This window comes from Cyrtonyx montezumae, unplaced genomic scaffold, assembly GCF_038088225.1.
Source record: "Cyrtonyx montezumae isolate F1298 unplaced genomic scaffold, pur_monq_1.0 scaffold_0, whole genome shotgun sequence".
NCBI lineage: Eukaryota > Metazoa > Chordata > Aves > Galliformes > Odontophoridae > Cyrtonyx > Cyrtonyx montezumae.
The window spans coordinates 26347618-26360745 of NW_027071824.1; the positions used below are offsets into that span (position 1 = coordinate 26347618).

General features: G+C 40.3%; 1 protein-coding gene across 1 annotated transcript; it reads left to right on the forward strand.

Annotated features, from left to right (window-relative positions):
• The first annotated feature begins 1362 nt into the window (after positions 1–1362).
• Positions 1363–9397, forward strand: LOC136044975 (conserved oligomeric Golgi complex subunit 2-like). Its single transcript, XM_065730559.1, has 8 exons — positions 1363–1417; positions 3617–3768; positions 4802–5002; positions 5384–5456; positions 6309–6451; positions 7822–7961; positions 8051–8231; positions 8991–9397. The coding sequence occupies exons 2-8, from the start codon at positions 3649–3651 to the stop codon at positions 9090–9092; spliced, it is 960 nt and encodes a 319-aa protein (XP_065586631.1). The 5' UTR covers positions 1363–1417; positions 3617–3648; the 3' UTR covers positions 9093–9397.
• Positions 9398–13128: the final 3731 nt, after the last annotated feature.

The window sequence follows — 13128 nt, forward strand, 5'->3', positions numbered from 1 at the left end:
CATATTCTGATGGGACAAACAGAAGGGTGGGTAGAGTATGTGTGGCACTGACAGAACAGATGCTGAGAAGTGGCAGACCTAGAAGCTGCCATTGTGCTTCAGTAGTGTTTAGTGTGCAGTTATATAAGAAAGATACAGTGTGAATACCACCAGGAGAAAATCTGCCTTAATGTGTTTCATTTTAGAGAGAGAGTGAGAGCTTTTTATACTGTTAGCCTGGCAAACTCCCTCATGGGTTTGGTGGAAGTCTGTCTGAGCTCTTGTTGACATCTGCTTTGCTGCCTGTACTGAAGTTCTTGGAGCTTAGGTATCAAGAAAATTGCTAACAGAGGAGGTAAAAAAGAATTAAAAATAAATAAAAACAATGCATCACCTTTCTGTTAGGACTTCGTTAGCTGTATGGAGTGAAGAGTAATGTGTGGTAAAGAATTTTAGACATAAAATTGATGTCAGAACAAGACTAAATGGAATGTATGTTGTTGGGAAAGTGAACAGCATTTGAATATTCAGGAAAAAGGTTGCATAAATCTAGTCTTTTTCATTCTGTAGCACAGACTCCAGAACTTCCCTCTTTCAAGTAGAACCCCCTCATCCTTTTCTGTGGGGCTGCTCTCCAGCCTCTCCTTCCCCAGGTTATACATATACCAGGGCTTGCCCAACCCCAGGTGCAGAACTGGTCATTTGTTATAATTCATGCAGCTGATGATTGTCCAGCTCTCTAGTTTGTCAGGATGTCTCTGCAAGGCTTTGTGGGTGTCAGCAGCTCCTCCCAATTTAATGTTGTCCTCAAACTTGCTTAATATACCTTCAAATCCTGTATCCAAGTAATTGATGACAACACTGAAGAGACCTGGACCTAAAACAGAGCCCTGCAGAACCTCAACAGTGAGATGTAACCCCATCTATTAGCATCCTTTGAGCCCAACCTGCCAACCAATTGTTCACCCTTCCTATTATGTTTTTGTCTAGCCATGTGCTAGACACTTTGTCCATTAGGAAGCTGTGAGAAACACTATGGAAAGCTTAGCTGAGATACAAAAAGATTACATCAACTGTCTTCCATTGCTCAACTAGGTAGGCAGTTTTTGTCATAAAAGGAGATTCTGTTCGTTAAAAACTTTCTCATGATCCCACGTTGATTGTGACCAATGCCTGCATTGTATTTCAGATGCTTTTCAATACGTCCTTGAATAATTTTGTGGTTTGTAGTTACCAGGCTCTTCTTTTTTGCACTGCTTGAAGAGTGGGGGAGCATTTGTCAGCCCCTACTCAACCAAGCCCTTTCCAGATTTGCAAGACTGCTGAAAAATAGGTCTTTCCTGTCTTTCAGATTTAGAACCTTTCCTGTCTTTCAGATTTAGAGAAATAGCAGGAGCCTTAGAAGCTGCACTTTCAGATTCCCTAGAGGAAGCACCAGGTAAACTTTGCAAAAATTAATAATTTCCCTGTTATCATGAAAGCTGTATTTTAAGAAGTAGTGATCATTGCCTCTTCATCATTTACTGACTTGCATCCTTAGGATTCACGAGTGCTGTTTTTTAATGAACTGATTTAACAGTAGACTATGTTTCTATAGGGAATATTTGGTCCACTGATGCTTCACTCCATCATTGAAGGCACGACCTTCCCTTGGTGAAGCCCTGCTGGCTGTCTTGGATCACAAGTTTGGCCCTCTTGTGCCTTAACATGTCTTCCAGGAGGATTTTTCCATGGTCTTTCCAGGCATAGAGGTGAAGCTCACTGGCCTGTAGTTCCCTGGTTCCTTCTTTGTCTCTTTTCTTTCAAATGGGAATGATGTTTCCCTTTCTCCTATCACTGGGGACTTCACCCAACAACCAGGACTTTTCAAATATGGTGGAGAGTGTCTCAAGAGCCACATCAGCCAGCTCCCTTAGAATCTTAGGCTGCATGTCATCCGACCCCATAGACCAATGTATATACATTTGGTCTTGTGGGATGGTCTCAGACTTGCTCTGCTCTTGCAGTGTGGGGGGAGCTTGCACCCCCAGTTCCCACAAAGTGGTTCAGGGACATGAGAAATAAGAGGATGCTGGCTGCCAGTGAAGACTGAGACGAAGAACTCATTGAGTACATATGTCGTTTCCATGTCTGTTGTAGCCAGTTCTCCTTTCCCATTTATCAGAGGAGGTATGCTCTCTTTGGCCTGTTTCTTCTGACGTAAGTACCTGTAGAATCTCTTCTTGTTTTTAAGATTTCTTGACAAGTTCAGTTCCATCTGTGCCTTGGCTTTCCTAATCCCATTTCTGCATGTCTACAGTGCATCCCTGGATTCTTCCTAGGTCACACATCCTTGTTTTCGCAGCCTGTACTTGCCCTACTTTTCCCTCAGCTTGAGCAGCATTCTGATTTCCTACTTCCCCTGCCTTCCATATTCTGAGGGATGGAGACCTTTCAGAAGGGCATCCTTAAAGAGTAGCCAGCTTTGTTCCACTGTTTTGTTTCTAAGGATGGCTTCCCAGGATATCTCATTCAGCAATTCCTTAAACTGACCAAAGTTCACTCTCCTGAAGTTCAGGATCCTGACTCCACTCTTTGCCAGGCCCGCGTTCTTTGTGATCACTAAATTGATCAGTGTATGCTTGCTACAGCCCAGGCTGTCTCTGATCTTAACCTGTTTAACGTTGTCTTCCCTGTTGGTGAGCACCAGGTCCAGCAACACTTCACCTCTGATCATCTGTCCAGCATCTGAACCAGAAGGTTATCACTGATGGGCTCCAGGAGTCTCCTGGATCACTTACAGCTCACTGTGTTATATTTTCCCAGCAGATACCTGAGTGAAATACCCCATCCAGATGAAAGCCTGCAAGTGTGATACCTCTTGCAGCTGAAGACCTCCTCAACAGCTCCCCTTGATTAAGTGCCCTGTAGCAGGCCCTGATGACCAGTTGTCCTTTATTAGTCCAGTCTCTAATCTTAACCCACATGTTAAGTCTCAACCTGTTCCTGACTGTTTCTCAGAGGGAGCTCCTCACAGTCTACCACTTTTAACATAGAGGGCAGCTCCCCCCACCCCTGCTACCTTGTCTGTCCCTTCTGAAAAGCCCTCAGTATTCCAGTTATGAAAATCATCCCACCATATTTCCATAATAGCAGTAAGATCATAGTTCTGCAATTGCACCACAGTGTCTAGCTCCTGCTAATTTCCCACCGATGCATTGGTATAGAGGCACTTCATCTGGTCTTTCAGTCACATTACCTTCCAAGGGGAAAAATGGTTAGTGCATAAACTGCTTTATAAGTATTTGGTTTCAATATGGATATTCCCACTGTTTTCAGTACATATTTCTAGCATGTTCCTTGGACTTAACTGTGAAAGGAACAATGCTTTAGTGCTAATACAGTTTTGCTATTGCACACGGCCGTGCAAAGTATGCCTGCCATTAGTCAGCATTCTTAAGGAAGGAATGAGGAGCTAGCATATTCAGAGTTTGTTTTAGTCCGTGTTTAATAAATCCTCTTTTCTGTCTTTGTGGTTGTGTCTCTTAGGGATATTTTTTTTGTTAAATACTGGATAATGAATTTATTAACATCACTAATGTTACATCTTTCGAGAGTGTGTTTAGGACCTTAACCTTTGTTGCCTGATCCTTTTTAGAGGGCAGCTCGTATTGTCTTTTGGCTACACACATGGTCTGGATGAGTCTTTCAAAGTGCTGGTCGGATCAGATGTTTTTACCATTGTTAGCACACCGTCTCTGGAAACTTAGTCTGCAAATTTTGGCACGTTACTCTGTGTTCATTAATGAGGTAAGAGAACAACATAGTTCCAGTTCTGATAAATATGTCCATCAGTAAGAGACATCTTGAAAGGAAGTTGCATACTTTTTTTTTTGTAAGTCCTACTTCTGAATTTAAAAATGCTTAATAAGAACACTCAAATTAGTGAGTTTGTTTTATGAAAACAGACTGCAAAACACATCATTGGCATAGAATGTTGTTACTGCCCCGATGTTCTTGTCTGCTGGTTGCCAAGGCAGTAGTTCCAGATATGCTTAAGACTGCCTCTGCTACTGACAGGAGTTGTAATAATCTTATTGTTTTGTTCTGTTACTGTGTTTCCATATTGATACAGTGAATTAAGTTGTGAAACTGAGGTAGGTGGAAAGCAACCTTGAGGGGAAAAAAAAAACAGGCAGTGAGTTAAACTGGATCAGTTGTTCTGTGTTCAGGCTGCAAAGCTCAAAATATCGTGGTCAACTATCCCAATATTGTAACTCCAACTTCTGAGCAGAAAATGTTGTCCTTTGCTCCTCTGCATCCTCTCCAAGCCATATGTTTTCCCCTATTCCATGTGTCACAGAATGACAGCATGATATTGGGGAATAACAGGTTAAAAGGGATATTTGGAAATCACATGGTCCAAATTCCTGCTCAAAACAGGGCCAGTGTAGGTAAGGTTATGAAAACCTTGTTGAGTTTTGAATGTTCGAAGGTGGAGACTTCACAGCCTCTTTAGGAGCCTGTTTCCAATGACTGACCACCCTCACAATGAAATACATCCTCATATTTGGTACAGTTACCTTTGTTGCACTCGTCCAAATTCTTTTCTCTGAAGATAACAGTGATAGAATAAAGAAGTATGTTTCCATTTTCTCTATACCTTCCCCTTAGTTGTTTGAAGGCCATACTCCTTCTCTTGAGTCTGGTGGATAGTACAGTTCTTTCAGCTTAGCTGTCTCATGAAAAGTGTTAAAAAACATAGGAATCCTTTATGTGTTGTCTCTATATATGCATCTTCAGCTGCCGTTACTAGGATTCACATCTCAGTTTGACTTTTCAGGTTTCTGTAAGGCCCATTTCCAGTGAGAATACAAAAGAAAGCAAAAAACTAATGCCAGCTGGTAGAAAGGAAACTTCTGTGAATCTCAACCCTGGTGAGGACCAAGGGAATGGATCTTCTCCAGAAAGCCAGCCTTTGCCTTCTGTATCCAGTACTCAGTTGGTGTATGTTGCTGCAGATCTGGACAAACTCCAGGAAAGGGTTGGTGCTCATGTCTTTTTACAGAAGTCTTTGTTTACTCTGTGTGCCAGTGTTGTTTGGGATCCTGTCAGTTCAAAAACAAGTAAACAAACATAGATCTTTTATTTTTTTGTTTGTTTGTTTTTATCTTAAATGCTGAAACTGGAGTAGTCTGATCACAAAAATATCACCTGAATTAAAGGGTCTATTCTTTACCTAGTTGGGGTTACAAGTTGCAGAGAAACCACTTCAGGTAGTTAAACCTTATAGTATATTCTCTGCAATAAGAAAGCAGAGAAGACCAGAAGTGTCTTTTGATATGCTGCTAACTTTCAGAGTATATGAAGAGCTATTTAAATATGTTTATTATGAGTCCATGTCTGTCTTATGCTTCTTCTTCAGATTCCTGACATCTTAGAAATGATTAAACCAAAACTTGAGATGGTTGGCTTCAAGAATTTGTCTTGTATCGAAGGTAAATGTGAAAGACTGAATTCAGTCTTTCCCTTCTTTTCCCAAATCCCTCTGCTAACCAAACAGAATCAGCTCTTATACACAGTTTTGTTGAAAAAACTTGAAAATAAGTGTTTTTTGTTTATGTAATGGTGCCTTGTTTCTGACCTGAGCTGTCCTGTGATTCTGAGAAATAAAAACTGCCTTAAATGGTATTGTGAAGTCTAGAAAACGTTTGATTAAAATTCAATGAGTCTGAAGTCGTTTCTTGGGAAATAACTTGGTATTGTCTAGTGATTGGGATGGTTCTTCAGAAACTGAGGAACCTCAGTCTGAAAGATCAATATCAAATCTTTAAATTCTAGCAGAAAGGAAAACAGAGAACAATAAAGGAGATGGTGTGCATTATTCAGTTGAAACTACAATATTATGGATAGATTTCCATGTCTGTAGAGAGGTAGGTGCCAGTGGACATCTGCAACTCATAGATGGTCTCCTGGCAATTGCAGGTGTGCATTAGGCATGGCCCAGTTATTCCCTAGAGAAGTTAGGTACTGTGGGAAAGAAATTTACAACCCGTTTCCTTTTTAGGTCTGAGCATTTTGACTCAAGCATTGATAATGCTATAAAGAAATGTGAACCTGGAGAGTCTCTTTACTTTTTTTTTTTCCTCTGTGTATCCATTTTTCTATCTGAAGAATGACTGATATTAGTAGAGATGCTTTATAAATGGCTAGAATATCTGTATTTATTAACTGTCCTGTGTTTGACACCAGGAGCAGCCACCTAGGATGGTGAGATGGGACTGATGTTGATTTCTATTGTGATTGGGCAGGGTAGCTCATCTTAAACTTTAGTATTTTTACTTCAATAGGAGCCTTGGAAGACTCAAAGACTTCTTTATCAGCCTGCATTCCTATGTTGAATAACAGGATTATCCAGGATCTCACTGACTCTTCTTTCACATACCTGAAGAGTGCCCTGGAAATTCCAAGATTATATAGGAGAACCAATAAGGTCAGTGCTGATGGCAGGTTTAAAAATAGATCTCAGGAGAGTCTGTGTTAAGAATGCTAAGTGAGCAGTACATTTATGATATATTCCATATCTATTTAACAGTCAACAGAACTGTTTATTTAGTCATTACTGTTTACCCTTAGAAAACAAGGGGGATTCCAAGGGAGATGAGGTGAAATGCCTTCCTGAGTACCAACAGCTCTCTACAACTACCTGAAAGGAGGCTGTGGGTGGGGCAGCAACAGTGAGGACACAGGCTTGTGATGAAGGAAAGACAAGAAGTAGAACTATTTGACAAACAAAAAAAGGATTAGTAAGAATGTTTCGCTGCTCTGGTATCGTGTATCAGAAGATGAACTGTTCCTGAGCTGCAGGCTTCTTTTTGGAGTAAGGGGCAGGAGGAGACCCTTCTGACTCCTGTGTCAAGAAACTTTCTCCCAGTGTGCTCCCTCCCTTGCACAGAAGGAACAAATGAGAATGGCCAAAAGAAATCTGTTTTGATGAGAAACTAGTAAAGGCTAATTATTAAATATGTTACCAAAACTCCCGATCAGATCAGTTTTGTTACTGTGATTTTGTTTTTGCCAGACTGCACAGTTGTTACTGTGGCTAGTTTGGTCTCATGTAAGAAAATGACAGTGTAAGAAAACATGAGTAACAGATGTTTCAGGTGTGTATGTACCCTGTGTGTTTGGTTTCTTTGCAATGCATGATTCTTGTCCAAGCTCTTGGATGGAGCAGCCCTGGGGAGGTGAAGCATTCTGCATCCAGGACTGGCTAAGAAGAAGGTGGTGAAGGGATAGATATTAGAGCTGTCCCAAAAGCATTCCTGAAAGTATGTTGAGCTAATAGGGTGGTATAAGAATAGAAGGAGCAACATTTCAATTTAATGAAGTATAATACAAGATAGTAGCTATTTTAACAAAAGTAGGTGGTTTGTACTTAGCCTGTTCAGCTTTCCGTGAAGTTGGTGTGAGTAGGAAGTGCCCTTACAATACGAGTAGCTGGTTGGCACCTGCATCCACAAAAGCTTTGGTCATTTTTGGATGTTGTTCCATAGTAAGTTCCATAGAATAACACTACTGAATGATTTTGTCATAGTGTCTTTCCTGCGTATGAAGACATCTTAGGTCTCAGGTTTCAGGGATTTGATTTAGTAGTTGGGTAGGGATAGTGATAGGAGGATGGTTGGACTAGATGATCTTGTAGGTCCTTTCCAACCTTATGAACCTATGGTCATGTGTAAGGTTTCTACTTCTTGGCTTACATGTACACTTAACATTTTACATACAGGCTGTAATTGGTGCCCATCTTTTCAGTAGATAAATTACAGGTTCTTTTTCCCACCTTCTTTCCCTGTCATCTCCCAGGAAGTGCCAACTAAAGCTTCATCTTATGTTGACAGTGCTCTTAAGCCCTTCTACAGACTGCAGAATGAATACAGAAATGTACTGAAGCAGCCCATGATCCATCAGTGGTTGGAAGGTGCCCTCTCTGAAAGCACACAGAAGTAAGAGAGCCATACAGAGCGTTCTGCCCAGAAAGTGGGTTTTTCTGTAGAAGTAAACTTTTTCTTCTCATTATTTTTCCTTCTTCTAGGTATTATGAAACTGTTTCAGATGTCTTAAGTTCCGTTAAGAAAATGGAAGAGAGCCTAAAAAGGTTGAAGCAGGCCAGAAAAACCGCAGCTTTGAACCCTGTCGGTACAAATGGTGGTATGAGTGATGATGATAAAATCCGACTGCAGCTGGCTCTAGATGTTGAGTATTTTGGAGAGCAAGTAAGTTAAAAGAGAAAGCATTTGTTTGCTGCTGTTACAGGTTTTGGGAAGGGAGTGAGATACAGGAGGAAAGTTCAGCTTTGTTTTTTGAACTTGAAACTTTAGTTAGCTTTTACTCAAAGCTGAAAGAAATACTAAGTGGATAGATGAGGTCTGATAGAAATGACTTAATGCCTTCAAGGTTTTTCTTTGCCTTCTCTCTGGGTATTTCAAGCCTTGCCTTAATATGTGGTCAACGGTTTACATCCAAGAACTTTGAGGATCTCTTATTTGTTGTGTTATGTAATAGTAAGCTCTTTTCAAAGCCAAATATGAAACCTTAATTAACAAAGTAAAAACAAGTGGAAGAAAATAGTCCAGGATGTGTGTAGTAGCTGTGTCAAACTACACAAACGTACTGATTTGCAGTCATTATTCTATATGTAATATGTAGATATGAACTTCTAAGTGTAGGTCATTGATGCCAACTGCTTGGCAGCTCATCTTGTTTATGAGCAGGAGCTGTGGAAGCTCTCTAACAGGCAGCCTTGGTGTAAGCTGATGCTTTTCTCATTTCTGAAGCTTAACAGAAAGGAATGTGATTTAGGTGGAGGTGTGGAAATTGTTAATAGCAAATACCATTTGGCAGGTTTGTAGCTAGGAGCGTGAGTTGGGTTCTGTGCATTAATGTCAGATAAAACAACTGGGAAAGCATACATTTTAAGAACATGAACTTCCGTTGCTTCAAAGGAAATCAGTGTTTCTTTTGTTTCTTTATAGATACGAAAAATGGGAGTGGAAACAAGCAACATAAAAAGCTTTTCAGCCCTTACAGAGCTTGTTCTGACTGCCAAGGATCAGGCTACAATGGAACAGTCCTAGGTGGTTTTGAAAATATGTCATTGAAGATGAAGGAGAATGTAGCTGTTGATTATTTTACCAAATAAGTAGCAATGAAGTGCTTCCTATTGCATCCCAAGCAACAAATCAGTGCATCTTCTGTTTGTTTCACCAAAAGACTGAGAGTTTATCAAGTTTTCCATTATATGGAAAGCAATCATAAGTTCTAAACTTCTTACTGTAGAAGTGGAAAGTGGAAGAAAATGTTTCCATTATTTTGTAAATCTTACCATATAGAAGAGGGAACTTATATGATGAAAATAGTATGTAATAAATTGTTGTCTTAACTCTGATGTCTCATGTTTTTTGAATCAGATATATTGCTAGCTGTCTAAACCTTCTGAAGGAACAGCTCTTCTGGAATAATGAGATTGTTCACAGGAATACCAGTCCACTGTTTATTGCTGTTGCTTTGCATTCGCCAGCTTTCCCTCATCACGGGTCATGGTTGGCTCTTGTTAGGATTTCGGATGTTTTTGTCTTACAGATTTTTTAATGGACCTTGTTGGTGAGAAGTGCTCCATGCAGAAAGCTCCTAATGTACTGTATAATTCAAAAATCGTATACCAGTACCTATTTTCTGACCATTACTTTCCTGCATAATTGTTTCTCTTCAAACTAGAACTTAGTATTCTAAGCTAGAATTTATTCAGAGCTGGTGTAGTTCAATCTGTGTTATATTTTCTGTTGAGAGGAGCACTGTGCTTAAATACACGTGGAATTCTTCTGATTTGAAACCTAGCTGCCTCAGTACAAAATGCATCATTACATAGTTGGAAATTTTAAAAGTGTTATTAAAGTTTAAATGGTTAAAAGGGTTAACAGAGGGCTGCCTCAAACCTGCAATGATTTGCCTTCTGACACATTTTTACTTGAACAGGTAACAGAGTCTGAGATGAGCAGGAGATCAGTTTGAGGCTTTATATGCATAGCTGTAAGCTGTGCTTAGTGACGAGCCATGTTGTTTTGCTGAAACTTTAAAAGTCTGTTGTTATCCTCTGTTTTCTTCCCCCCAAATCTCCCATCTGCTAGAGCATGATTTGAGGTGGTCATTCAGTAGGCTGTTGATGGGAACTACAGCTGAGAGCTCATTGTTTGAATGGCACTTAGGATACCTACAGTGTATGCTACTGGATGTGGGGCAGAAGAATTCACTGTAACTGGGGAGACTGTTTCCTGCATTTCAGTGGGGATTTTGCATCCATATTCTGATGGGACAAACAGAAGGGTGGGTAGAGTATGTGTGGCACTGACAGAACAGATGCTGAGAAGTGGCAGACCTAGAAGCTGCCATTGTGCTTCAGTAGTGTTTAGTGTGCAGTTATATAAGAAAGATACAGTGTGAATACCACCAGGAGAAAATCTGCCTTAATGTGTTTCATTTTAGAGAGAGAGTGAGAGCTTTTTATACTGTTAGCCTGGCAAACTCCCTCATGGGTTTGGTGGAAGTCTGTCTGAGCTCTTGTTGACATCTGCTTTGCTGCCTGTACTGAAGTTCTTGGAGCTTAGGTATCAAGAAAATTGCTAACAGAGGAGGTAAAAAAGAATTAAAAATAAATAAAAACAATGCATCACCTTTCTGTTAGGACTTCGTTAGCTGTATGGAGTGAAGAGTAATGTGTGGTAAAGAATTTTAGACATAAAATTGATGTCAGAACAAGACTAAATGGAATGTATGTTGTTGGGAAAGTGAACAGCATTTGAATATTCAGGAAAAAGGTTGCATAAATCTAGTCTTTTTCATTCTGTAGCACAGACTCCAGAACTTCCCTCTTTCAAGTAGAACCCCCTCATCCTTTTCTGTGGGGCTGCTCTCCAGCCTCTCCTTCCCCAGGTTATACATATACCAGGGCTTGCCCAACCCCAGGTGCAGAACTGGTCATTTGTTATAATTCATGCAGCTGATGATTGTCCAGCTCTCTAGTTTGTCAGGATGTCTCTGCAAGGCTTTGTGGGTGTCAGCAGCTCCTCCCAATTTAATGTTGTCCTCAAACTTGCTTAATATACCTTCAAATCCTGTATCCAAGTAATTGATGACAACACTGAAGAGACCTGGACCTAAAACAGAGCCCTGCAGAACCTCAACAGTGAGATGTAACCCCATCTATTAGCATCCTTTGAGCCCAACCTGCCAACCAATTGTTCACCCTTCCTATTATGTTTTTGTCTAGCCATGTGCTAGACACTTTGTCCATTAGGAAGCTGTGAGAAACACTATGGAAAGCTTAGCTGAGATACAAAAAGATTACATCAACTGTCTTCCATTGCTCAACTAGGTAGGCAGTTTTTGTCATAAAAGGAGATTCTGTTCGTTAAAAACTTTCTCATGATCCCACGTTGATTGTGACCAATGCCTGCATTGTATTTCAGATGCTTTTCAATACGTCCTTGAATAATTTTGTGGTTTGTAGTTACCAGGCTCTTCTTTTTTGCACTGCTTGAAGAGTGGGGGAGCATTTGTCAGCCCCTACTCAACCAAGCCCTTTCCAGATTTGCAAGACTGCTGAAAAATAGGTCTCATGATAACATCAGCCAGCTGTGAGTTCTCTAGGATGAATCCCTTTTGGACTTGTACACTTAAATATCCAGCTGGATGCATCTGCATTCCTTCTTTCCTCAGTGTGTCAATGGACAGGTGCTTTCTACTGCCAGTGTTATGTTTCTTTTCTCTCAAATACTGAACAGTATATGGAGTCCTCCATATCCTTTAGTCTTCAACTACAAATAATGGTGTTTGGTCCCAGAGCTTAGTGGCAGCATTGCCAGAGGCTCTCTTATATTACACTCAATTTTCTTGGTAAAAATGGAAACTTCTGTGGTCTGCAGTTTCATTTGTGACTGATGCTACCTCTGGCTGCAATGAATAAGTGGAATAACTTAATAGAACTCCTACAAATACTTGGAAACTATCTGTTTCATGCTTGCAGCTACACCATTGGCCGTAATTCACAACTGTCTTATAAAACAGAAAGTTGTTAGAGGCATAAACCCAAATGAACTGTGGCAAAGCAATTAGAAGGTGGTTTTATTTGCAACTTCCTTGTTCTGTGTCTTCATAATTAATTGCTGCTGTATATAATGCAAGCACAGTATTTGTTAGAGCATCTGCAATACATACAGTATAATCAGATAAATGCTTGGATGTTTTAGCATTGGACATCCTTGTGTTCACAAGATACTGTGTTGTTAATGTCTTTTTTTATTAAGCTAGAAGGATCCATTGTATATCTGTAGCACTGACAGCTGTAGCTGCTGACATGAGTGGTTTTGGATAAGACAGATATTTGTACCACCATGGATGACAGAAAGCTGCTGCACTCTGCAGAATCCATCTGGTATCATACTGCAAAGTGGTTTGCAGTTACTGTCTGAGTGCCATGAGCTCTAAAGGCAAGTCTAGGAATGGGAGGTGGAAATCTGTGTGCCAATGAGATCAGAGGGAAAAGCTCTTGCAGGCTTTCCTTCATACCAAGATTTCACTCCCAGTTTCTCCCTTTGTCATTCAGGATTCATACCTAATCATCTGTTGTTCCACTTTAGTAAGCTTGAATGAAATGGTTTCAATAATCCAGTTCATGTGCAGCAGCCCACTCACCATTAGAAGAGACACTACTCTAGATTACTGCCACTAATACTCTTCCGTAGCTTTTTATTGAAGAAAAGATGGTTTGGATGTGCTAAGGCTTACAGATCTGAGCACTAACCAGTAGCATTCCTTTTTTCACTCTTAAGACATTTTTTCCACTAATAATGTCTCTCAGATTGGCAAATACTCTAAGTAGCAGAATTGTATTGAAATAAAACAACAGGAGACTTACTAAGTAATTGGAGATAATGCTGTCAGAATTCATCTGCAGCAGTTCATTAATGCTACCAGCCCTATTTTTAGTTTTTCCATGGAGTTAAGAAATAAATGCATCCATCTGGGCTGCAGAAAGAAGAAGCTTCCCTTAAATGTGGTTTTGCTTCCAAGGCAAAATCTCATCTCCGTGGGATAAGTAAAACCCCACCCATGCTG

What these genes read in the sequence shown, in the direction of transcription:
- LOC136044975 (XM_065730559.1), top strand. Translation starts at nt 3,649, where the DNA reads ATGGTCTGGATGAGTCTTTCAAAGTGCTGGTCGGATCAGATGTTTTTA. An exon ending in ACTCTGTGTTCATTAATGAG is followed by an intron (nt 3,769 to 4,801) that starts GTAAGAGAACAA and finishes TTGACTTTTCAG; the next exon opens with GTTTCTGTAAGGCCCATTTC. An exon ending in GAATTTGTCTTGTATCGAAG is followed by an intron (nt 5,457 to 6,308) that starts GTAAATGTGAAA and finishes TTACTTCAATAG; the next exon opens with GAGCCTTGGAAGACTCAAAG.